Source organism: Salvelinus alpinus, chromosome 34, assembly GCF_045679555.1.
Source record: "Salvelinus alpinus chromosome 34, SLU_Salpinus.1, whole genome shotgun sequence".
Lineage (NCBI taxonomy): Eukaryota > Metazoa > Chordata > Actinopteri > Salmoniformes > Salmonidae > Salvelinus > Salvelinus alpinus.
In genome coordinates this window covers 22,735,066-22,762,029 of record NC_092119.1, presented here as the reverse complement: position 1 = coordinate 22,762,029, position 26,964 = coordinate 22,735,066, and the positions used below count along the sequence as shown (strand labels likewise).

Genomic DNA, 26,964 nt, shown 5'->3' with positions numbered 1-26,964 from the left:
TCTCTCACCAAAACACATCAAGCCAGAAGTCTTATCAAACTTAACAAAAATGAATTTCTTTGGGTTTCCTAGATTGCAGTGTTCTGCATAGCAACAGAGGAATGGGAAATGGACCCTGACATCAAAGGGAAATGTCCAACATTTCTTGCCAGTGAGGTCTTACTTTGACCTTCTGACCTAACAGTTCTTCATAGCCATTCCTCCCAACGATGTTTCCAAAATGTAACTGATCTGCAGATGTCATTTGTTTCTTCTCCCTACTTCCATATTTACAACAAAGGTAGATTTGAGAGTGGAAATGGCTGTTAAAGGATGCTCCTACCTACATATTTCCCTTTCAAGACATTTTGATAAGTATCTAGATACATATCTAGTATCTAGATACATGGGCTCCGATATGATATAGGAACGATACGTTTTAGTCTGAAACAATTCGGTTTGATTAGAGAAACTAATTGATTCAAAGCGACACAATGCACTATTTGTTGCATAAACACATTTATTTTCCATTTTATCTGAAATCTGCTGCTGGTGAAGCTCATGAGCTGTTCCTCTCTGAGCGTGCATGCATGTGTGCTTCAATTATCTATATGTCTAAGGTATAGTGCATTGCAAAAGTATTCAGAACCCTTGGATTTCTTAACATTTTGTGTTACAAAGTGGGAGTAAAATGGATTGACTTTGTCAGCAATTTACACTAAATACTCTGTCAAGTGGAAGAAAAAAAAAGATATATTTAAGATTTTTTTTAAAGAAACACTAAAATCAAGTCGTTGCATAAGTACTCAGCCCATTTGTTTATGCAAGCCTACATTTAGTTATGGAGTAAAGTTTGGCTTAACACAGCTAGGGCTGTCCCCGCCTAAATGAAAATCTTGGTCGAAATGTTTTCATATACACACCCTAAAATCAACTATGTGGATTGAGCTTGTCTGATGCTTTAAGTGCACTGTTTGATGAAATAAGACACATGAGTCGAGGGAGCCTGAGATCAAGATAACCTGACCCGACCATCCTACATCCACTCCTACTGGCTTTCTCAGAATCTGGCTTTACTCTCCTGAAGTTGCCGGTAATAGGCTACACAAGGAGTCCTTTCTCATGTGGAATGCCAATTTATCTTACCATTTCTATTGATCTGCTTGCCAGTTATGGTTTTCCTATGCACATTTTCATGGAACTGTTTAATTTATAATGTTTTCGTATCTCACTCGTGGTCATGTGGTTAATCAAAATTATATCTAAATGACAATGATACAAACCTAAAAATTAACTTCTATTGCCAACTATATAAAAATAGACTACATAAAGCCAACAAAATAAAAACATTGCAGAATGTAGGATGAAAATATCCTGATTTTAAAAATAAATATCCTATAAATCACATTGGCTACACAAGGCCTGTCTGCAACAAACTTGAAACATTGTATCAACTATTAACTTGGGTCTGGCCAAAGCTTGCTCTAGCAATCTTGCAACATTGTATGAAATATTCTGGGCCTTCAGAGTTTCCCATGCCAGTGAGCTTGGGACAGACAAAGCTCTAGGCTATTTGCGCAAGGGATAAGAAGTAATCTTTCTGACGTTTCCACCGGATCAGAGCATGACATTTTTCCATTTTCACGCTGAGTGCTTATCGAAAGGGAGAGAGCTGGACAGTTCTTTTTTTAGTTTTTTTTGTCATTCTTAATGGATGTATAAACAGACTTAATTGGCTTGCTGTGTGAGGTGAAAACATTACTTTGAGAAGCTCCACAGCTCATTAGAGGTGGTGCGTTAAGCCAATCAGAAATACTATCAGATCCTCAAATGGGCACATTTACAGTGTATTCGGAAAGTGTTCAGACCCCTTAACTTTTTCCACATTTTGTTACGTTACAGCCTTATTGTAAAATGTATTACATTGTTTTTCCTCATCAATCAACACACAATGCCCCATAATGACAAAGCATAAATAGGTTATTATACAATTTTGCAAATCTATAAAAATAAAAATAAATAACATTTACATAAGTATTCAGATCCTTTAGTCTACTTTGTTGAAGCACCTTTGGCAGCGATTACAGCCTTGAGTCTTCTTGGGTATGACGCTACAGTGCCTTGCAAAAGTATTCATCCCCCTTGGCGTTTTTCCTATTTTGTTGCATTATAACCTGAAATTTAAATGGATTTTATGTAATGGACATACGCAAAATATTCAAAATTGGTGATGTGAAATTAAAAATACTTTTTAAAAACGGACAAGTTGTGCGTGCATATGTATTCTCCCCCTTTGCTATGTAGCCCCTAAATAATATATGCTGCAACCAATTACCTTCAGAAGTCACAGCATTTGTTAGATTGCACACAGGTGGACTTTTTATTTAAGTGTCACATGATCTGTCACATGATCTCAGTATATATACACCTGTTCTGAAAGTCCCCAGAGTCTGCAACACCACTAAGCAAGGGGCACCACCAAGCAAGCTGCACCATGAAGACCAAGGAGCTCTCCAAACAGGTCAGGGACAAAGTTGTGAAGTACAGATCAGGGTTGGGTTATAAAAAAATATCCGAAACTTTGAACATGCCACAGAGCACCATTAAATCCATTATTAAAAAATGGAAAGAATATGGCACCACAACAAACCTGCCAAGAGAGGGCTGCCCACCAAAACTCACAGACCAGGCAAGGAGGGCATTAATCAGAGAGGCAACAATGAGACCAAAGATAACCCTGAAGGAGCTGCAAAGCTCCACAGCGGAGATTGGAGTATCTGTCCATAGGACCACTTTAAGCCGTACATTCCACAGAGCTGGGCTTTAGGGAAGAGTAGCCAGAAAAAAGCCATTCCTTAAAGAAAAAAATCTTATGGAAGAATGTACTCTGGTCAGATGAGACTAAAATGTAGCTTTTTGGCCATCAAGGAAAACGCTATGTCTGGCCCAAACACAACACCTCTCATCACCCCGAGAACACCATCCACACAGTGAAGCATGGTGGCGGCAGAATCATGCTGTGGGGATGTTTTTCATCGGCAGGGACTTTGAAACTGGTCAGAATAGAAGGAATGATGGATGGCGCTAAATACAGGGAAATTCTTGAGGGAAACCTGTTTCAGTCTTCCAGAGATTTGAGACTGGGATAGAGGTCTTCAAACCTTCCAGCAGGACAATGACCCTAAGCATACTGCTAAAGCAACACTCGTGTGGTTTAAGGGGAAACATTTAAATGTCTTGGAATGGCCTAGTCAAAGCCCCGACCTCAATCCAATTGAGAATCTGTGGTATGACTTAAAGATTGCTGTACACCAGCGGAATCCATCCAACTTGAATGAGCTGGAGCAGTTTTGCCTTGAAGATTGGGCAAATATCCCAGTGGCTAGATGTGCCAAGCTTATAGAGACATACCCCAAGAGTAATGTAATTGCTGCAAAAGGTGGCTCTACAAAGTATTTACTTTTTTGGGGGAGGGGTGAATAGTTACGCATGCTCAAGTTTTTAGTTTTTTTGTCATATTTCTTGTATGTTTCACAAAAAATATTTTGCATCTTCAAAGTGGTAGGCATGTTGTGTAAATCAAATGGTACAACCCCCCCAAAAAATCTATTTTAATTCCAGGGTGTAAGGCAACGAAATAGGAAAAATGCCAAGGGGGTGAATATTTTCTCAAGCCACTGTACAAGGTTGGCACACCTGTGTTTGGAGAGTTTCTCCCATTCTTCTCTGCAGATCTTCGCAAGCTCTGTCAAGTTGGATGGGGTGCGTTGCTGCACAGCTATTTTCCGGGCTCTCCAGAGATGTTCGGTCGGGTTCAAGTCCGGGCTCTTGCTGGGCCACTCAAGAAATTCGGAGACTTGTCCCGAAGCCACTCCTGCATTGTCTTGGCTGTGCTTAGGGTTGTTGTCCTGTTGGAAGGTGAACTGTCGCCACAGTCTGATGTCCTTAGCGCTCTGGAGTAGATTTTCATCAAAGATCTCTCTGTACATTGCACCGTTCACCTTTGCCTCGACCCTGACTAGTCTCCCAGTCCCTGCCACTGAAAAACATCCCCACATCATGATGCTGCCACCACCATGCTTCACCGTAGGGATGGTGCAAGGTTTCCTCCAGATGTGACGCTTGGCATTCAGGCCAAAGAGTTCTGCGACGAGGCAGAATCATTAGGTCATTAGATTGTTTTGGTACTGTCCATATGTAGCTTGTTTTTGGTCACAGGTCCAGGAATGGCTGAAGAATTGCAATATTTACCTGGAGCTAACCCTGCAGATAGCACTACTTGGCGATCTGAAAAGTCATAGTCAATTGATCAATAATATAATTCCTTTAGTGTCACGTTCCTGACCTGTTTTCTGTTAGTTTTTGTATGTGTTAGTTGGTCAGGACGTGAGTTTGGGTGGGCAGTCTATGTTTTCTGTTTCTATGTTGGTTTTGGGTACCTGATATGGTTCTCAATTAGAGGCAGGTGGTTTTCATCTCCTCTGATTGAGAATCATATTAAGGTAGGTGTTTTCACTTTGTTTGTCGTGGGTGGTTGTCTCCTGTGTCAGTGTCTGTGTATGTTACGCCACACGGGACTGTTTCGGTTTGTTTGTTTGTTCGTTCGTTCGGTTTATGTAGTCTGTTCCTGTTTCATGCGTTCTTCGTGTCATGTAAGTTCTTATGTTCAGGTGCGGTTACATTTAGAAACATTTTTTTTCAATTTACAATCCGTGAGAATAGAAAGGTTCAGAACTTTTGTGAAACAGCACAATATATGGCAAATAGAAATCCAATCTGGATGGTGTTAAGAGATGGAGAGGTAGAATGGAGCTGAAGGTTGGGACGATTAACAACTAATAACAAAACAAAAAAATATATGGGGGATTGAAAGTTTTCAGACCATTACATTGATGGAAGCTACAATCTACAGATGAAGTCAGAAGTGTACATACACTTAGGTTGGAGTCATTAAAACTCATTTTTCAACCACTCCATAATCAGGTGCGAGTCTTTACTCAACATTGACAGGAGCACTCCAAACAAAAGACCATGACTAAATTGACAACTAGTAAATGGAATGAAATAAACAAACTTGATTATCAAAAGTCTAGCATTGGTTGTGTGCTCTGCAAACGTGTTTACTCCTACAATGAGAACGGTAAAAGACTGGAATAATCATTTATTGAATGCATTAACAGAGATTTCCGTAACCATTGATAAACACTAAATCTAATGCAAACAACTCACACAATGAAGTTATGGATCAATGAATGTTCACAAATTGTCAGGAGAGAGCACAATCTGGAGCGAGACTTGCATCTTGGCAACACTTCCCTTCTTCTTGGACTGTGCCATCCCCGCGGCCTCCACACTGGTTTAGTTCACTGAGATGGGCGCGTATAAGACACGTGTATTGTGTGCCATAAAAAATACATGTATATTTGCTACTGCTCGACAAAAAAAATATCTAAGTCGACCAACAACCTATTGACCCAGTCAACTAATTGGGGTCAGCCCTAAACAAATCACACAAGTTACATGGACTCGCTCTGTGTGAAATAATAGGGAGTGACATTATTTTTTTAAATGACTAACCCTTCCTCTGTCCCCATTCACACAATATCGGTAAGGTCCCTCAGTCAAGTAATACATTTCAAGCACAGACCAGGGAGATTTCTGAAAGCCTCATAAAGAAGGGCAGTGATTGTTAGATGGGTAACAACAAATCAGAGACTTTGGACATATCGTTTTAAGCATGGTCAAGTTAATAATTATGCTGTGGATTATGTAGTAAACCACCCAGACACATGAAAGATAGTTGTCCTTCTGAACTGAGCTGCAGGACAGGAATGAAACTGCTCAGGGATGTTGCCATTAGGCCATTTTGGTGATTTTTAAAACCGCTACAGAGTTCAGTGGCTGTGATGGGAGAACTGAGGATGGATCAACATTGTAATGACCTAAATAGGTGACATGAAATATACAAATATTTACAAAACATTCATTCCTGAGTGGCCAAATTAGATTTTCAAGCAGATTTAATTCAAAACTATGGCAAGACTGGAACATTGCTGTCTAGCCATGATCCCCAACATTTTGACAGCTTGAGGAATTCTGAAAAGAATAATGGGCAAATATTGCACAATATAGGTGTGTAAAGCTCTTTTAGACTTACCCAAGAAGGCTCACAGCTGTAATCGATGCCTAAGGTGTTTCTAACATCCACTGAACAAAAATATAAATGCACCATGTAAAGTGTTTGGCCCATGTTTCATGAGCCGAAATAAAAGATCCCAGAAATTATTAATTTGCACAACAAGCTTATTTCTCTCAAATTGGTTTACATTGTAGTTAGTGAGCATTTCTCCTTTTGCCAAGATAATCCATCCACCTGACAGGGGTGGCACATCAAGAAGCTGACTAAACAGCACGATCATTACATGGGAGCTCCTTTTGCTGGGGACAATAAAAGGCCAAATGTGCAGTTTTGTCACAACACAATGCCTGAAGTTGAGTGAGCCTGCGTGCAATTGGCATGCTGACTGCAGGAATGTCCACCAGAGCTGTTGCCAGATGATAATATAATGTTCATTTCTCTACCATAAGCGGCCTCCAATGTCATTTTAGAGAACTGGCCTTACAACCGCAGTCCATGTGTAACCACGCCAGCCTAGAGCCTCCACATCTGGCTTCTTCACCTGCAGGATTGTCTGAGACCAGCCACCTGGACAGCTGATGAAACTGTGGGATTGCACAACCAAAGAATTTCTGCACAAACTGTCAGAAACCGTCTCAGGGAACCTTGTCTGTGTGCGCCTCGTCCTCACCAGGGTCTTCACCTGACTGCAGTTCTGTAACCGATTTCAGTGGGCAAATTCTCACCTTTGATGGCCACTGGCACGCTGGCGAAGTCTGCTCTTCACTGATGAATCCCGGTTTCAACTGTACTGGGCAGATGGCAGACAGCGTGAATGGCGTCGTGTGGGCAAGCGGTTTGCTGATGTGAAAGTTGTGAACAGTGCCCCATGGTGGGGTTATGGTATGGGCAGGCATAAGCTATTGATGGACAACCAACACGAATGCATTTCATCAATGGCAATTTGAATGCACAGAGATACCGTGACAAGGTCCTGATGCCCATAGTCATGCCATTCATCCGCCGTCATCACCTCATGTTTCAGCACTGAAAATGCATGGCCCCGTGTTTGCAAGGATCTGTATACAAGGAAATGTCCCAGTTCTTCTATGGCCTGCATACTCACCAGACATTTCACCCATTTAGTTTGGGATGCTCTGGATCGACGCGTACGACGGCGTGTTCCTCTTCCCGCCAATATCCAGCAACTTTGCACAGCCATTGAAGAGGAGTGGGACAACATTCCACAGGCCACAATCAACAGTCTGATCAACTCTGTGAAGGAGATGTCGTGCTGCATGAGGCAAATAGTGGTCACACCAGATACTGACTGGTTTTCTTATCCATGCTCCTACCTTTTTTGGGGTGTGTATCTGTGACCAACAGATGCATATGTGTTCCCAGTCATGTGAAATCCCTAATTTATTTCAATTGATTAATTTCCTTATGAACTGTAACTCACAAATCTTTGAAATTGTTGCATTTATATTTTTGTTCAGTGTAGATTGATTCAGGGAGCTGAATACCTATGCAAAGACTTTGTAATTTCATTTTTATTCTTTGAAACAATTTTAGAATTCTCAGATTTGAACAACTATTAGCATTTTAGCTCTTATTCCAGGACTTTGACTGTGGGAAATCATATCGTATTGAACATTCTGTACACCCTGGCTCATTTCAGTGGTTTCTGAGTCCTGCAGTAAGAGCTAAGACGCATATATAGTACCAGTCAAAAGTTTGAACACACCTACTCATTCAAGGGCTTTTCTTTATTTTTACCATTTTCTACATTGTAAAATAATAGTGAAAACTTCAATGCTATGTAATAACACATACAGAATCATGTAGTAACCAAAAAAGTGTTAAACAAATAAATATATTTTATTTTATGTTCTTCAAAGTAGCCACCCTTTGCGTGATTGGGAGTCCCATAGGGCGACGCACAATTGGCCCAGCATTGTCTGGGTTAGGGCTTGGCCAGGGTAGGCCGTCATTGTAAATAAGAATTTGTTCTTAACTGTCTTGCCTAGTTAAATAAAGATTAGATTAAATAAAATAAAATTGCCTTGATAACAGCTTTGCACACTCTTGGCATTCTTTCAATGGGGGTGGGGTTACCATGGTGGCAGGAATGCATCTTTCAACATGCTGTTGCATTCACACTGAATGGAGAGTTAATAGGCCTAGTGGTGGGTGTATTGTCTCTGAGGGATCACACACACACACACAGTGGTATTTATGGGGTCTCAGACATTGCTTCAGTTGTGTTCTTTGTGAGCAGAGTGTCTCTTTTCAACTGTGGTGTCCTTGCAACAGTTCTTGGGCAAGAGGCCAATATGCAGTCTGGGCTTTGAAATATGGCTGACGGCCAAAAATAAACTTTTGACACATATTTATGAATGACTACAGATTAATTGGTTACAAAGAAGTGTGGTGAACCGCCCAGTCAGCCTTGTGTTTGTTGATGTCATGTGCCTGAGAAGCTGGGAAGACTTGGCCAGCAGTCCCTCTATGGAAATAGACTAACAGTGCTATATAGACACATATCAATACATCTTCAGCTAGTAAAATACTCCTTGTTCTTAGTTTATGATGGCCACATAAAGATGTCTTTAACACAGAAAAGAGACATATTAGTTAACTGTAGACGTGGCAGGGTGTACAGGAAATCACGGACTACAAAAATAAAAACAGCCCCGCCACGAACACGGACATCACGCTTCCAGACAAACTAAACACCAACTTAGCCCGCTTTGAGGAGAATACAGTGCCCCCGTCGCGGCTCGCCGACAATGACTGCGCCACCGCCCTCCTCCTCCTTGGCCGACGGGAGTAGAACATTTAAACGTGTTCACCCTCGCTACGCTGCTGGCCCAGATGGCATCCCTAGCTGCGTCCTCAGAGCATGTCTCCTTTACCCATATCCAGATAGCAGATGTTCTGAAAGAGCTGGAAAACCTGGACCCATACAAATCAGCTGGGCTTGACAATCTGGACCCCCTATTTCTGAAACTGTCCGCCGCCATTGTCGCACCCCCTATTACCAGCCTGTTCAACCTCTCCTTCGTATCATCTGAGATCCCCAAGGATTGGAAAGCTGCCGCGGTCATCCCCCTCTTCAAAGGGGGAGACACCCTGGACCCAAACTGTTACAGACCTATATCCATCCTGCCCTGCCTATCTAAGGTCTTCGAAAGCCAAGTCAACAAACAGATCACTGACCATCTCGAATCCCACCGTACCATCTCCGCTGTGCAATCCGGTTTCCGAGCCGGTCACGGGTGCACCTCAGCCACGCTCAAGGTACTAAACGATATCATAACCGCCATCGATAAAAGACATTACTGTGCAGCCGTCTTCATCGACCTGGCCAAGGCTTTCGACTCTGTCAATCACCATATTCTTATCGGAAGACTCAGTAGCCTCGGTTTTTCTAATGACTGCCTTGCCTGGTTCACCAACTACTTTGCAGACAGAGTTCAGTGTGTCAAATCGGAGGGCATGTTGTCCGGTCCTCTGGCAGTCTCTATGGGGGTACCACAGGGTTCAATTCTCGGGCCGACTCTTTTCTCTGTATACATCAATGATGTTGCTCTTGCTGCGGGCGATTCCCTGATCCACCTCTACGCAGACGACACCATTCTATATACTTCCGGCCCTTCCTTGGACACTGTGCTATCTAACCTCCAAACGAGCTTCAATGCCATACAACACTCCTTCCGTGGCCTCCAACTGCTCTTAAACGCTAGTAAAACCAAATGCATGCTTTTCAACCGTTCGCTGCCTGCACCCGCACGCCCGACTAGCATCACCACCCTGGACGGTTCCGACCTAGAATATGTGGACATCTATAAGTACCTAGGTGTCTGGCTAGACTGCAAACTCTCCTTCCAGACTCATATCAAACATCTCCAATCCAAAATCAAATCAAGAATCGGCTTTCTATTCCGCAACAAAGCCTCCTTCACTCACGCCGCCAAACTTACCCTAGTAAAACTGACTATCCTACCGATCCTCGACTTCGGCGATGTCATCTACAAAATAGCTTCCAATACTCTACTCAGCAAACTGGATGCAGTTTATCACAGTGCCATTCGTTTTGTTACTAAAGCACCTTATACGACCCACCACTGCGACCTGTATGCCCTAGTCGGCTGGCCCTCGCTACATGTTCGTCGTCAGACCCACTGGCTCCAGGTCATCTACAAGGCTATGCTAGGTAAAGTGCCGCCTTATCTCAGTTCACTGGTCACGATGGCTACACCCACCCGCAGCACGCGCTCCAGCAGGTGTATCTCACTGATCATCCCTAAAGCCAAAACCTCATTTGGACGCCTTTCCTTCCAGTTCTCTGCTGCCTGCGACTGGAACGAATTGCAAAAATCTCTGAAGTTGGAGACTTTTATCTCCCTCAACAACTTTAAAAATCTGCTATCCGAGCAGCTAACCGATCGCTGCAGCTGTACATAGTCCATCTGTAAACTACCCACCCAATTTACCTACCTCACCCCCCATACTGCTTTTATTTATTTACTTTTCTGCTCTTTTGCACACCAGTATCTCTTCTTGCACATGATCATCTGATGATTTATCACTCCAGTGTTAATCTGCTAAATTGTAATTATTCGATTTATTGCCTACCTCATGCCTTTTGCACACATTGTATATAGATTCTCTTTTTTTTCTACCATGTTATTGACTTGTTTATTGTTTACTCCATGTGTAACTCTGTGTTGTCTGTTCACACTGCTATGCTTTATCTTGGCTAGGTCGCAGTTGCAAATGAGAACTTGTTCTCAACTACCCTACCTGGTTAAATAAAGGTGAAATAAAAAAATAAAATAAAAAAATGTGCAGACCAGCTGGCTGGTGTGTTTACAGACATATTCAATCGCTCCCTATCCCAGTCTGCTGTCCCCGCTTTAAGATGGCTACCATTGTTCCTGTACCCAAGAAGGCAAAGCTAACTGAACTAAATGACTACAGCTCCGTAGCATTCACCTCTGTCATCATGAAGTGCTTTGAGACTAGTCAAGGATCATATTACCTCCACCTTACCGGCCACCCTAGACCCACTTCAATTTGCATACCGCCCCAACAGGTCCACAGATGACGCATTCGCCATCACACTGCACACTGCCCTATCCCATCTGGACAAAAGGAATACCTATGTAAGAATGCTGTTCAATGACTACAGCTCAGCATTCAACACCATAGTACCCTCCAAGCTCATCATCAAGCTGGAGGCTCTGGGTCTCAACCCGGCCCTGTGCAACTGGGTCCTGGACTTTGACGGACCGCCCCCAGGTGGTGAAGGTAGGAAACATCTCCACTTCGCTGACCCTCAACACTGGGGCCCCACAAGGGTGCGTGCTCAGCCCCCTCCTGTACTCCCTGTTCACCCACGACTGCGTGGCCATGCACGCCTCCAACTCAATCATCAAGTTTGCAGATGACACAACAGTAGTGGGCTTGATCACCAACAACGTCAAGACATCCTACAGGGAGGAGGTGAGGGCACTCTGAGTGCGGTGTCAGGAAAACAACCTCTTACTCAACATCAACAAAACAAAGGAGCTGATCGTGGACTTCAGGAAACAGCAGAGGGAGCACCCCCCTATCCACATCGAAGGGACAGCAGTGGAGAAGGTGTAAAGTTCCTTGGCGTACACATCATAGACAAACTGAAATTGTCCACCCACACAGGCAGTGTGGTGAAGAGGAGGCTGAAGAAATGTGGCTCGTCACCCAAAACTAGAGGTCGACCGATTAATCGGAATGGCCGATTAATTGGGGCCGATTTCAAGTTTTCATAACAATCGGAAATCGATATTATTACATATTATTTAATTTTTTAACACTTTTATTTAACTAGGCAAGTCAGTTAAGAACACATTCTTATTTTCAATGACGGCCTAGGAACGGTGGGTTAAGTGCCTTGTTCAGGGGCAGAACGACATATTTTTACCTTGTCAGCTCGGGGATTCAATCTTGCAACCTTACGGTTAACTAGTCCAACGCTCTAACCACCTGCCTTACATTGCACTCCACGAGGAGCCTGCCTGTTACGCGAATGCAGTAAGAAGCCAAGGTAAGTTGCTAGCTAGCATTAAACTTATCTTATAAAAAACAATCAATCAATCATAATCACTAGTTAACTACACATGGTTGATGATATTACTAGTTTATCTAACGTGTCCTGCGTTGCATATAATCGATGCGGTGCGCATTCGCGAAAAAGGACTGTTGTTGCTCCAACGTGTACCTAACCATAAACATCAATGCCTTTCTTAAAATCAATACACAAGTATATATTTTTAAACATGCATATTTAGTTAATATTGCCTGCTAACATGAATTTCTTTTAACAAGGGTAATTGTGTCACTTCTCTTGCAACGGAGTCAGGGTATATGCAGCAGTTTGGCCCGCCTGGCTCATTGTGAACGCTGAAGACTTTCTTTCTAACAAAGACAGCCAACTTCGCCAAACGGGGGATGATTTAACAAAAGCGCATTTGCGAAAAAAGCACAATCGTTGCACGACTGTACCTAACCATAAACATCAATGCCTTTCTTAAAATCAATACACAGAAGTATATATTTTTAAACCTGCATATTTAGCTAAAAGAAATCCAGGTTAGCAGGCAATATTAACCAGGTGAATTTGTGTCACTTCTCTTGCGTTCATTGCACGCAGAGTCAGGGTATATGCAACAGTTTGGGCCGCCTGGCTCGTTGCGAACTAATTTGCCAGAATTTTACATAATTATGACATAACATTGAAGGTTGTGCAATGTAACAAGAGTATTTAGACTTATGGATGCCACCCGTTCGATAAAATACAGAACGGTTCCGTATTTCACTGAAAGAATAAACGTTTTGTTTTCGGAATGATAGTTTCCGGATTCGACCATATTAATGACCAAAGGCTCGTATTTCTGTGTGTTATTATGTTATAATTAAGTCTATGATTTGATAGAGCAGAGTGAATGATAGAGTGATAGAGTGAAATGGCTAGCTAGTTAGCGGGGTGCGTGTTAATAGCGTTTCAATTGGTGACGTCACTCGCTCTGAGACTAGGAGTAGTTGTTCCCCTTGCTCTGCAAGGGCCGCGACTTTTGTGGAGCGATGGGTAACGATGCTTCGAGGGTGGCTGTTGAGAGGGACGGAAGGAGAGGGACGGGAAGCTATACTGTTACACTGGCAATACTAAAGTGCCTATAAGAACATAAAATAGTCAAAGGTATATGAAATACAAATGGTATAGAGTGAAATAGTCCTATAATTCCTATAATAACTACAACCTAAAACTTCTTACCTGGGAATATTGAAGACTCATGTTAAAAGGAACCACCAGCTTTCATATGTTCTCATGTTCTGAGCAAGGACTGAGCAACTTAAACTTTCGCTTTTTTACATGGCACATATTGCACTTTTACTTTCTTCTCCAACACTGTTTTTGCATTATTTAAACCAAATTGAACATGTTTCATTATTTATTTGAGGCTAAATTGATTTTATTGATGTATTATATTTAGTTAAAATAAGTGTTCATTCAGTATTGTTGTAATTGTCATTATTACAAATACATTAAAAAAAATTGGCCGATTTAATCAGTATCTGCTGTTTTTGGTCCTCCAATAATCGGTATCGGCGTTGAAAAATCATAATCGGTCGACCTCTACCCAAAACCCTGACAAACTTGTACAGCCTGTACGGCAACTGCACCGCCCTCAACCGCATGACTCTACAGAGGGTGGTGCTGTCTGCACAACGCATCACCGTTGGCAAACTACCTGCCCTCCATGACACCTACAGCACCCGATGTCACAGGAATGCCAAAAAGATCAAGGACATCAACCACCCGAGCCACTGTCTGTTCACACCACTATCATCCAGAAGGAGAGGTCAGTACAGGTGCATCAATGCCGGGACCGAGAGACTGAAAAGCAGCTTCTGTCTCAAGGCCATCAGACTGCTAAACAGCAATCACTAACTCAGAGAGGCTGCTGCCTACATTGAGACCCAATCACTGGACACTTCAATATATTGATCACTAGTCACTTTATTCAATTCACTCTAAATAATGCCACTTTAATAATGTTTATATATCTTACATTACTCATATCACGTGTATATACTGTATTTTATACCATATATTGCACCTTGCAGCTCGGCCATTGCTCATCCATTTCCTTACTTATACATATTCTCATTCACTCCTTTTAGATGTGTGTGTATTAGGTAGCTGTTGGGGAGTTGTTAGATATTACTGCACTGTCGGAACTAAAAGCAGAAGCATTTCGCTACACTCGCATTAACATCTGTTAACCATGTGTATGTGACCAATAAAATTGGATTTGATGTGACAGAATGAACGAAACCTGATGATTGGTGTGTCAGATGTCTGTATGGTTCATTGGCTCTCCTAAACACCCATTTTGGCTACCAGGATATAGGTAGCATATTTACTCACTCGGTCAACAAGCTTGAGCATTTGTTCAATCCATTGTTGAAGGAGAAATATAATGGCTCCGTTGCTTCTTATTTTAGCCTCTTTGTCTTTGCAATTAATGATCACTGTCTTTCCTCCATGCCTTTGTCTCGCCTGTTTTCTGTATAGTATATCTGCACAGGCAGTTATTCCCAATCCCCCATCTCTCAGAATGTACAGCTTTATATAGTGTAGTAGTACCCTGTGGTCTACAGCTCCTCTCTGAGCTTAATGTGAACAGACTTATCTCTCACCAAAACACATCAAGCTAGAGGTCTGGCAAACCAAACAAAAATGAATTTCTATGGGTTTCCTAGATTGCAGTGTTCTGCATAGCAACAGAGGAATGGGAAATGGACCCTGACATCAAAGGGAAAAGTCCAACATTTCTTGCCAGTGAGGTCTTACTTTGACCTTCTGACATTACAGTTCTTCATAGCCATTCCTCCCAACGATGTTTCCAGATTGTTAATGAGCTACTGCTGCTGATTGTCATTTGTTTCCCCTTCCCACTTCCCTGTTTAAACAAGCGTAGATTTGAGAGTGGAAATGGCTGTTGTCTAGGGACGTTCCTACCTACTGCATCACACACGAAGGTATGAGGTCAGCAAAAAACATCTTTGTTTTTGTACTTGAAGTAATTATCAATGTTAGGTGGGTAATGGAAAAGTAGATAGAATAGGAGAGATGTGACTCTAGTACCTGAACATGACCTTACCTGAAGGCTGAAATTCATCAAATTCATCATAATGTAAAATGGACCTCTTTTTGTTAGTGTATTAGTGTCTCCTAGGCAGTTAGAATGTTGTTTTCCACTAACATGGCTAATGCCACAGGGTCATGTTCAGTTAAGCTCACCATAGCAAAAGACTTTAAACAATAAAATGAAAATATCTGTTTTCCCCCTCCTTGTATTTTCAGTTTGGTGCCTAATGAGCCAGTACTGGAGAAACAACATGGAGATGTGCTCTTTGGTTAGTTATAGCCTTAGAGGCATCATCTGCCAGGCTGCTGTCAAGTTTCATTTACTCTGGTTTGGTTTCTCCTATTTTGCTGATGGTTGGGACTGGCTGACTGCAGGAGTTGACCAGGCAAAGAGAATGCTTCCCAAATGACACCCTATTTGCTTTATAGTCCACTATTTTTGACCAGAGCCTGGGTGCCATTTTGGATGTAAACAGGGAGAGAGTTGGGGAAGAACTATACTGAACAAAAATATAAACGCATGCAACAATTTCAAAGATTTTACAGTTCATTAGAAGGAAAACAGTCAATCAAAATAAATTAATGATGCCCTAATCTATTGATTTCACATGACTGGGCAGGAGCACAGCCAAGGGTGGGCTTGGGAGGACACAGGCCCACCCACTTCGGAGCCAGGCCCAGCCAATCAGAAGGAGTCGTCGTCCCCCTTCAGCAGGTGAAGAAGCTGGATGTGGAGGTCCTGGGCTGGCGTGGTTGGTTGGTTGGAAGTACTGACAAATTCTATTAAATGATGTTGGAGGAAGCGGCTTATGGTAGTGAAATGAACATTCAATTCTCTGGCAACAGCTCTGGTGGACATTCCTGCAGTCAGCATGCCAGTTGCACTCTCCGTCAACTTGAGACATCTGTGGCATTTGGTTGTGTGACAAAACAGCACATTTTAGTGTAGCTTTTTATTGTCCCCAGCACAAGGTGCACCTGTGTAATGATGCTGTTTAATTTACTTCTTTATGCCACACCTGTCAGGTGGATGGATTATCTTGGCAAAGGAGAAATGCTCACTAACAGGGATGTAAACACAATTTGAGAGCGAAGCTTTTTTTATGGACATTTTCAGGGGTCTTTTATCTTTATTTTATTTGCGTTTTATATTTTTGTTACGTATATTTAGATATGCATCATAGCCAACACTTGCAACTACTTCAGGTGTTGGGTAGTCCTCACTGGCCTGTCCTCCAGGGGGTAAACTAATAAGAAGCCTGTATCAGAGCTGTCATTCTCCCTCATGTTCCTCTCTATGATCACCTGTCTACTGAAACATGAAGCCTGTAACACCCTGTAACACCTCCACAAAGCCCCAGTGCTAGCCACATGACAAAGAGCTGGTAATTGGACATTGTTGTTGCTGCCCTAAATTGATTTAGTTAAGTAGCCATTCAATTAAAAGGTGTTTTATAAAAAAAGGACTGTGTGTGACATACAGTGGGGAGAACAAGTATTTGATACACTGCCGATTTAGCAGGTTTTCCTACTTACAAAGCATGTAGAGGTCTGTAATTTTTATCATAGGTACACTTCAACTGTGAGAGACGGAATCTAAAACAAAAATCCAGAAATTCACATTGTATGATGTTTAAGTAATTAATTTGCATTTTATTGCATGACATAAGTATTTGATACATCAGAAAAGCAGAACTTAATATTTGGTACAGAAACCTTTGTTTGCAATTACAGAGATCATACGTTTCCTGTAGTTCTTGACCAGGTTTGCACACACTGCAGCAGGGATTTTGGCCCACTCCTCCATACAGACATTCTCCAGATCCTTCAGGTTTCGGGGCTGTCGCTGGGCAATACGGACTTTCAGCTCCCTCCAAAGATGTTCTATTGGGTTCAGGTCTGGAGACTGGCTAGGCCACTTCAGGACCTTGAGATGCTTCTTACGGAGCCACTCCTTAGTTGCCCTAGCTGTGTGTTTTGGGTCGTTGTCATGCTGGAAGACCCAGCCACGACCCATCTTCAATGCTCTTACTGAGGGAAGGAGGTTGTTGGCCAAGATCTCGCGATACATGGCCCCATCCATCCTCCCCTCAATACGGTGCAGTCGTCCTGTCCCCTTTGCAGAAAAGCATCCCCAAAGAATGATGTTTCCACCTCCATGCTTCATGGTTGGGATGGTGTTCTTGGGGTTGTACTCATCCTTCTTCTTCCTCCAAACATGGCGAGTGGAGTTTAGACATAAAAGCTCTATTTTTGTCTCATCAGACCACATGACCTTCTCCCATTCCTCCTCTGGATCATCCAGATGGTCATTGGCAAACTTCAGACGGGCCTGGACATGCGCTGGCTTGAGCAGGGGGACCTTGCGTGCGCTGCAGGATTTTAATCCATGACAGCGTAGTGTGTAACTAATGGTTTTCTTTGAGACTGTGGTCCCAGCTCTCTTCAGGTCATTGACCAGGTCCTGCCGTGTAGTTCTGGGCTGATCCCTCACCTTCCTCATGATCATTGATGCCCCACGAGGTGAGATCTTGCATGGAGCCCCAGACCGAGGGTGATTGACCGTCATCTTGAACTTCTTCCATTTTCTAATAATTGCGCCAACAGTTGTTGCCTTCTCACCAAGCTGCTTGCCTATTGTCCTGTAGCCCATCCCAGCCTTGTGCAGGTCTACAATTTTATCCCTGATGTCCTTACACAGCTCTCCGGTCTTGGCCATTGTGGAGAGGTTGGAGTCTGTTTGATTGAGTGTGTGGACAGGTGTCTTTTATACAGGTAACGAGTTCAAACAGGTGCAGTTAATACAGGTAATGAGTGGAGAACAGGAGGGCTTCTTAAAGAAAAACTAACAGGTCTGTGAGAGCCGGAATTCTTACTGGTTGTTAGGTGATCAAATACTTATGTCATGCAATAAAATGCAAATTAATTACTTAACAATCATACAATGTGATTTTCTGGATTTTTGTTTTAGATTCCGTCTCTCACAGTTGAAGTGTACCTATGATAAAAATTACAGACCTCTACATGCTTTGTAAGTAGGAAAACCTGCTAAATCGGCAGTGTATCAAATACTTGTTCTCCCCACTGTATGTGACATAAGCTGTGTTGGAGTATTGGTGAGGTGTAACAGACGTATGGGGTCCTCTAGTCAGACACAGTTAGTCGTTATGTTTTATGGCCATAGGAAAGGGGGATAGTCAATTGTACAACTGAATGCCTTCAACTGAAATGTGTCTTCCGCATTTAACCCAACCCCTCTGAATCAGAGGATCCAGTCTAGATGTACCATGCTTATCTACTGTGACCCCTCCCCCACCCCCCTCAACCCAAGCGTCTGTTCGTAACAGTCTCACTCAGTTGATGTGACTTATGTATACTTACTATTGAGATGTAATGTTGTAGGCCGTAACTATTGAAAAAGTTATTGGTAAATCTCCAAATATGCATTCAGACCCAGATTTTCACAACAACCATGTGACCTTAGCTAAGGAAAAGTCACACCTGTCTTTTTATTCTCGTGACATCTCTAAGGTGCTACTAGTGTAAGATGAGAACCCGAGCAGATAGGTAGACCTAGAGGTCGACTGATTAATCCGAATGGCCAATTTAATTAGTGCCGATTTCAAGTTTTCATAACAATCGTTAATCTGCCTTTTTGGATGCAGATTATATTGCAATCCACGAGGAGACTGCGTGGCAGGCTGACCACCTGTTATGTGAGTGCAGGCAGCAAGGAGCCATGGTAAGTTGCTAGCTAGCATTAAACTTATCTTATAATAAACAATCAATCTTAACATAATCTCTAGTTAACTACACATGGTTGATGATATTACTAGTTTAACTAGCTTGTCCTGCGTTGCATATAATCAATGTGGTGCCTGAAATTGTGTCACTTCTCTAGCGTTCAGTGTAAGCAGAGTCAGGGTATATGCAGCAGTTTGGGCTGCCTGGCTCGTTGCAAACTGTGTGAAGACCATTTCTTCCTAACAAAGACCATAATTCATTTGCCAGAATTTTACATAATTATGACATAACATTGAAGGTTGTGCTATGTAACAGCATTATTTAGACTTAGGGTTGCCACCCGTTCGATAAAATACGTAACGGTTCCGTATTTCACTGAAAGAATAAACGTTTTGTTTTTAAAATGATAGTTTCCGGATTTAACCATATTAATGACCTAAGGCTCGTATTTCTGTGTGTTTTTATTATATTATAATTAAGTCTATGATTTGATATTTGATAGAGCAGTCTGAGCGGTGGTAGGCAGCAGCAGGCTCGTAAGCATTCATTCAAACAGCACTTTCCTGCATTTGCTAGCAGCTCTTCGCAATGCTTGACCCCCACAGTGCTGTTTATGACTTCAAGCCTATCAACTCCCAAGATTAGGCTGGCAATACTATAGTGCCTATAAAAACATCCAATAGTCAAAGGTCTATGAATTACAAATGGTATAGAGAGAAATAGTCCTATAATAACTACAACCTAAAACTTCTTAACTGGGAATATTGAAGACTCATGTTAATTAAAAGGAACCACCAGCTTTCATATGTTCTCATGTTCTGAGCAAGGAACTTAAACCTTAGCTTTTTTACATGGCACATATTGCACTTTTACTTTCTTCTCCAACACTGTGTTTTTGCATTATTTAAACCAAATTGAGTGTGACTGTTTGAGGTTGTGGACAGGTGTCTTTTATACTGATAACAAGTTCAAACAGGTGCCATTAATACAGGTAACGAGTGGAGGACAGAGGAGCCTCTTAAAGAAGAAGTTACAGGTCTGTGAGAGCCAGAAATCTTGCTTGTTTGTAGGTGACCAAATACTTATTTTCCACCATAATTTGCAAATAAATTCATTAAAAATCCTACAATGTGATTTTCTGGAATTCTTTTTCTCATTTTGTCTGTCATAGTTGAAGTGTACCTATGATGGAAATTACAGGCCTCTCTCATCTTTTTAAGTGGTAGAACTTGCACAATTGGTGGCTGACTAAATACTATTTTGCCCCACTGTATATATAAAATCATCCGATTTAATTGGTATCAGCTTTTTTTGGTCCTCCAATAATCGGTATCGGCTTCGACAAATCATAATCGGTCGACCTCTAGTTAGAGTGCTTTGTTCTGCGCTTTCTAAACTCATTGTGCGGTCCTGGTTTCTAGTTCAGAGCATTTGAAATGGAGAAGGGGGGGCGTTTTTGTTTTAGAGGCTACTCATGATGACAAGGGTAACAAATGGAATGTTCAACAGTTTTCACCTAACAATAGAGCTGTAGCTAGGCCGGGTCCTCTGCCAAGGGTCTGCTGGAATAGCAGGGAGGGAGTGTGGTCATCACAACACCACCCAGCCCCTCTATACAGGAGCCCCCTCTCTTCTCTTGAAGGGGGGGGCAGCCCCTTTGATTCTACCCAAGGCCTTTCTAATCTAATTCCTCCTGAGTCTGGAGGGGAAAGGAGGGAAAGAAAAGGAGTGATGTCATAGGCCAACTTCTGTGACTAGGTACTGCTGATTTGGTGTCAGTTCTCGCCCTCAGCCCTCGTTTTTAGTCAGCTTTGCGAGTGTATAATTATGTTCACTCCGGGGCCGAAACTCCCCAAAATTCAATTTGCGACAATTGTACATCCGCTAAGAAAAGTCTGCGAAAACTTAAAAACAACATCAATGGAGAAGTCAACATACAAGTGTAAGTAACAACAAATGCAAATAAGTTAGAAATTGTGCTATTAATGCACATGACGGTAGAAACACGTCTCGTAAAGATCCCGTGGCACTTATCATAAGAGGGGATATTAACCCCGGTGTCCTGGCTAAATTCCCAATCTGGCCTTCATACCATCATGGCCACCTAATCATCCCCAGCTTCCAATTGGCTCATTCATCTCCTCTCCTCCCCCGTGTAACTATTCCCTGCATTGATTGCTGTGTGAACTCCCCTCCTCTCCAAACGTTCTCCACAAGCTGAAAACGGGCTAATTTCCATCAAGATTGTCTGTTATTGCGTGTTTCCCGAGGTTTGTAAGTGACCTCGTCCTCCATATTCACGCCAGTGGAAGATTCCTGTTCTGGCTGGAGGCTGGGGCTTTGGTGCATGGTGGCAGGTAGGCTGGCACACAGGACTTCTGCTGCTATTGTTTCCTTCCTCTGGTACTTCTGTTAGTTAACCTCTTATGTTCCCCTCTGTGATTTCAGGACAGTCTCCAGCAGCTCATCCTGATGACTCTGCCTAATGTGCTGACCATGGCTAAGGACCCCCTCTCAGGTACTGTGGTGCTCACATTGTCCACGACATACTAACAAGTTGTTAAAAACCTACCGTACATATCCCCTTGACATAGCAGGCCAGTTCATATACTGTACTGTATGAGGGCATGTTCTCTGTTGGCTGGGAAGGATGCACATGTTGTGGCCCTTTTCTGGGGTCAGTCAGGAAGTGGGAAAGGCAGGAAAAGGCCCATTGGAACCATGCAGCCTGTCTGTCTGCATGTAGGAGGCTAATCAGACCACAGAGAGTGCTGAGTGTGTGTGGCCTCCGGCCTGGTGTCGACAACCTCTCAGGGTCACACCTGATATGGCTAGTTGTATGTTTGGGACTATGGAGAGAGTCAGACCTGATATAGTGGGTGAGGAGAGGGAAGATACAGAGGCCCGCTGTCCTCAAGATATAGGCACAGCTGGGGATAGTTCACGTAATGCTACTATGGTATTGGGCCTTGATGGGACCATAGTCTGATTTAGTACAAACTAAACTTTTATGAGAAGGAAGGTTTGTTCTTGTTTCCTAATCTAATTTAATCTCGAACACAGAACCATATATTGTGTATGCTACTCTGTCACGAGAGATTACATCTAGCTAGTGTGGTTCTTGGGACCTCCTCTATATACTTAAGGGAAGGCATAGGCCCACCCACTTGGGAGCCAGGTCCACCCACTGGGGAGCCAGGCCCAGCCAATCAGAATGAGTTTTTCCCCACAAAGGAGCATTATTACAGAGAGAAATACTCCTCAGTTTCATCAGCTGTCAGGATGACTGGTCTCAGACGATCCCACAGGTGAAGAAGCCGGATGTGGAGGTCCGGGGCGGGCGTGGTTACAGATTGTCTGCGGTTGTGAGGCTGGTTGGATGTACTCACAAATTCTCTAAAACGACATGATAGAGAAATTAACATTACATTCTCTGGCAACAGCTCTGGTGGACATACCTGCAGTCAGTATGCCAATTGCACGCTCCCTCAACTTGAGAAATCTGTGGCATTGTGTTGTGTGACACAACTGCACATTTGAGTGGCCTTTTATTGTGTCCAGCACAAGGTGCACCTGTGTAATGATCATGCTGTTTAATCAGCTTCTTGATGTGCCACATCGGTCAGGTGAATGGATTATCTTGGCAAAGGAGAAATGTTCACTTACAGGGATGTAAAGAACTTTGTGCCCAAAATTTGAGCTAAATAAGCTTTTTGTGCGTATGGAAAAAATCTGGGATCTTTTATTTCAACTCGAGAAACATGGGACCAACACTTTACATGTTACATTTATATTTATGTTCAGTATAATTAATGCAGTACAGTGCTGTACTCTATGCATGAATTAATAAAAGGATCACCAGACAAGTTATTTCCATGGCATTTGTGACTGTGCTGGCGTGAGAAAATATCTCCAGGATGATGCCGTCTTAAATTGTCTCATTCTCATGTTTGAAGTGTTCAGCTTCACCGCCAGACAAACTGTTGTACCTTCTCCTCCCAGGACCAATTTGGCAGATTTTATTTTCCTACCGGGTGCCAATTGAACTAGATCTAGGCCTTTGATTGGCCTTTATATGAAAACGTGTTTAGCAGTCAAGAACAATAGTGATCTACGAATGGGAGTGGTGGGATTATTGGGAGGCTTTTGCTGTAAGCCAGCCTTGGTATGTGAACTTAATCTGAATGGTGCTTAATGGGGTATGTGTTCATATTATTGTTTGTGGATGGTTGTGTTATGTTTGTATGGAATGGCCTTTGGAAGTTAGCTTTTCAATGAGTTCCCGTGTTCAGTGTAGTTCCCATGTACAGTGTAGATTGTAGAAACAGTGAAAAGCTCCTCTCAGGGCGACACCACTGCCTGCCTATGTGTATACCTCTCTTGTCTTTTTAGTTGGTCTCAATGGAATAAGGGCAGGGCTGGGTCTCAGACATGGTCTCCATGGTAACCTTGTTGCCCTTTTCCCCAGAGTTCTGATCCAGCTTTTTAGGATTTCCTTCCAGGCAAGGACACACACACACACACAGAGCTGATCCCATACAAACCCTGTACATAATGAAGCAGTAAAGACTTTTGTAAATCATATGTCTCTTTTAAAAAATATATATAGCGCTTCCGCACGGCAAGCGGTGCGGTTCATCAAGTCTGACACCAACAGGCTCCTGAACAGCTTCTATCCCTGAGCCATAATGCTGCTAAATAGCTAACAGAATGGCTACATGGACTATCTTGAATTGACCCTTGTATTTTTATTTTTGCACCATCTCTATGCACACTCACAGGACTGTACACATTGACACACACTGACAAGCCAACACACATAACATGCACCCACATTTATTCTGTCTCTACACACATGCGCGCATACAATCATAATTTACGCTGCTGCTACTCTGTTTATCATGTATCCTGATGCCTTACCCCTATACTCCAGTATCCCTGCACATTGTAAATATGGTATTGGAACTGAGCCTGTATATAGCGTCTTACTTTCTCCTGTACATGTTTTTATATTTATTTTATATATTTTTGTTCTACCTTGGTATTTTTTTTGCTACTTTGTTGGGTTGGAGCTTGCATTAAAGGCATTTCACTGTACTTGTGAACTTAACTTGGAACTTCAAACATAAAGGCTTGCTACATCCACAAAAACACCCAAACATAACCCTGAGCTGAGGCTGATTTAATGATTGACCCACTGACTGATGGCTCCTAACCAAACCAACAGGGATGGGAGAGATCCTTCAGCCCATTAGTGTAAGAACTGGGGGATGGGAGAGACCCAGAAAGCTGTCATTTGTGATTTGCTGCCTACCTGTGGGATTTAAATCAAAATCGAATCTGAGCTCAAAATAAATCTGCTAAAAGAAAATGTGGTTTTAATCAGTTATGTCTTCATCTTTCTCTTCAACAGGCAAGAGCATGGAAGAGGTGAAGAGACTGCTGCTGTTGATCCTAGGCTGTGCTGTGCAGGTAACACAATACACACTAATTGAGACGAGCAGATCTGGACTCAAATAGTATTCCAAGTCTTTCAAATACTTTAGATGTCCTTGATTGAGCTTGTCTGGTGCAATGGAATAGTCTGACAAAGTGCAAAGCCCACCCACCTGGCACAGTACTCAGGCAAGCTCAATATGGAAAAGGAAAGGGTATTTAACTGTATTAACTGCAACTGAAAACAGTAGCCTACAGTGCATCAGCAATGGCATGTTATCAACATTCTATGAATCAATTCAAAATGGCCCTCAAATGTTTGAGATGAATTTCTCTTTGAAATCGACATGTCCAATGTAGCACCAAAACCACAGAGCATGGCAGAGGCTCTGAGATATAAAGGGTTAAATGGTGCAGGACAGGGACCACCCACCCGTGCCGGCACCAGAGGCTATTGTTTTCTTTCCCTCCCAATCCCCTGGCCTCTCGCTCATTTTGAATAGTTGATAAAATGTCCTCAGTCATTTTTTTCTAATCATGATACAATCAAAAAATGTCAATGTCGGGCATAGATGGAATGCATTATGTAAGTCAATTTTTTTATTTATTTCACCTTTATTTAACCAGGTTGGCCAATTGAGAACAAGTTCTCATTTACAACTGGGACCTGGCCAAGATAAAGCAAAGCAGTGTGACAAAAACAACAACACAGAGTTACACATAAACAAACGTACAGTCAATAACACAAAAGAAAAATAGAAAAATCTATGTACAGTGTGTGAAAATGTAGGGAGGTAGGCAATAAATAGGCCCTAGAGGCGCAAATAATTACAATTTAGCATTAATACTGGAGGGATGTGCAGATGATGTGCACGTAGAGATACTGGGGTGAAAAAAAGCAAGAGGGTAAGTAATAATATGGGGATGAGGTAGTCGGGTGTGCCATTTACAGATTGGCTGTGTACAGGTACAGTGATCGAAAAGCTGCTCTGACAGCTGATGCTTAAAGTTAGAGAGGGAGATATGAGACTCCAGCTTCAGTGATTTTTGCAATTCGTTCCAGTCATTGGCAGCAGAGAACTGGAAGGAAAGGTGGCCAAAGGAGGAATTGGCTTTGGGGATGACCAGTGCAATATACCTGCTGGAGCGCGTGCTACGGGTGGGTGCTGCTATGGTGACCAGTGAGCTGAGATAAGGCAGGGCTTTACCTAGCAAAGACTTATAGATGACCTGGAGCCAGTGGGTATGGCGACGGATATGTAGTGAGGGCCAGCCAACAAGAGCATACAGGTCGCAGTGGTGGGTAGTATATGGGGCTTTGGTGATAAAACGGATGGGATTTAAACCACAATCGAAGGGTCAATGTGTTATCTATGCATCTTATAATTGCACTAACCCTGTTTTTTTTCTATCCATTGAATGAAAATTACCTGAGTCCAACAACAAGCCCTACGCTGACAATTAGACACGTGCTGCCTCAGGTTCTCCACGTTACTCTATACAGTATTTCTACAAGATTTAAACCTTTTCATCTGGCTTATGTGTAATTATGATCATTCACACACCCAGTCTTTGTGTTCCGTAGAGAATGGGAAAACCAAGTCTGAATCAGAATATGTTTCTGATAGTTTATAGTACCTATAGATATCTAATAGAAGTGTCTGTCATTGTTTCTCTCTGCAGTGTGAGAGGAAAGAAGAGATCATTGAGAAAATCAAACTGCTCGACATTGAGAGGCAGGCAGCCATCGTCTCCCACATTCAAGAGGTGAGTAGTACAGGAGTAGGTGTGTTCACGTCAAAGCAGGCACACATGTTCATGCACATCAGCAATTCCTTTTTATAGTGATTATTTTTCTCACATTATCTTCAGATATGCTTGAAAATACAGATTCAAATTAGGCATCTTGCACATTTACAGAAATATTGATTTATGTGCACGGTCGCTGTCAAATATATCTAGTAAAGTAAAGACACAAAGGTATTAATCCTAGGCCTACTCTCCCAAAGTGTGGCATTCCCATTGACATTTAGACACAGATGTTCATGCATGTCAGTCCACTTTTTCTCACATTTATGTATGCGCGTCTTCATATACTGACACATTCAAGTCTCATTCCTAGGGCTACAGTAATATATTTATTTAGGAAATATTATGTTACACTGCACAGCCGAAGAAATACAAGAGAGCGCTGTGTAGTGATAGGTTCTGTCTACCCCTTCAGGTGACCCAAAACCAGGAGAATGTGTTGGACTTGCAGTGGCTGGAGCTGCCAGATATGCCCACTGAGGAGCTGGACCCCCTGTCCAGAAACATGGCCCTGCACCTCCGCAAACTCATAGATGAAAGAGATGAATGTGCAGAGGTTGGTATTGAAGACGGTCTGAAACACACCCAATTACGACTTTTAAAATCAACTGTATTACTCACAATACCTTTAAAAGTAAATGATGCATCTGTACATTATATGTACCTAATGGATATATGC

The 26,964-nt window shown here is 42.5% G+C and overlaps 1 protein-coding gene across 1 annotated transcript in view; it reads left to right on the top strand.

Moving 5' to 3' along the window:
• Nucleotides 1-26,964, top strand: part of LOC139563564 (protein Daple-like) — an 87,061-nt gene that overhangs the window by 25,063 nt on the left and 35,034 nt on the right. The window contains exons 4-7 of the mRNA XM_071382338.1: nucleotides 21,489-21,558; nucleotides 24,454-24,512; nucleotides 26,160-26,243; nucleotides 26,701-26,841. Coding sequence (XP_071238439.1) covers nucleotides 21,489-21,558; nucleotides 24,454-24,512; nucleotides 26,160-26,243; nucleotides 26,701-26,841 — 354 coding nt within the window. The remainder of the gene's footprint in view (nucleotides 1-21,488; nucleotides 21,559-24,453; nucleotides 24,513-26,159; nucleotides 26,244-26,700; nucleotides 26,842-26,964) is intronic.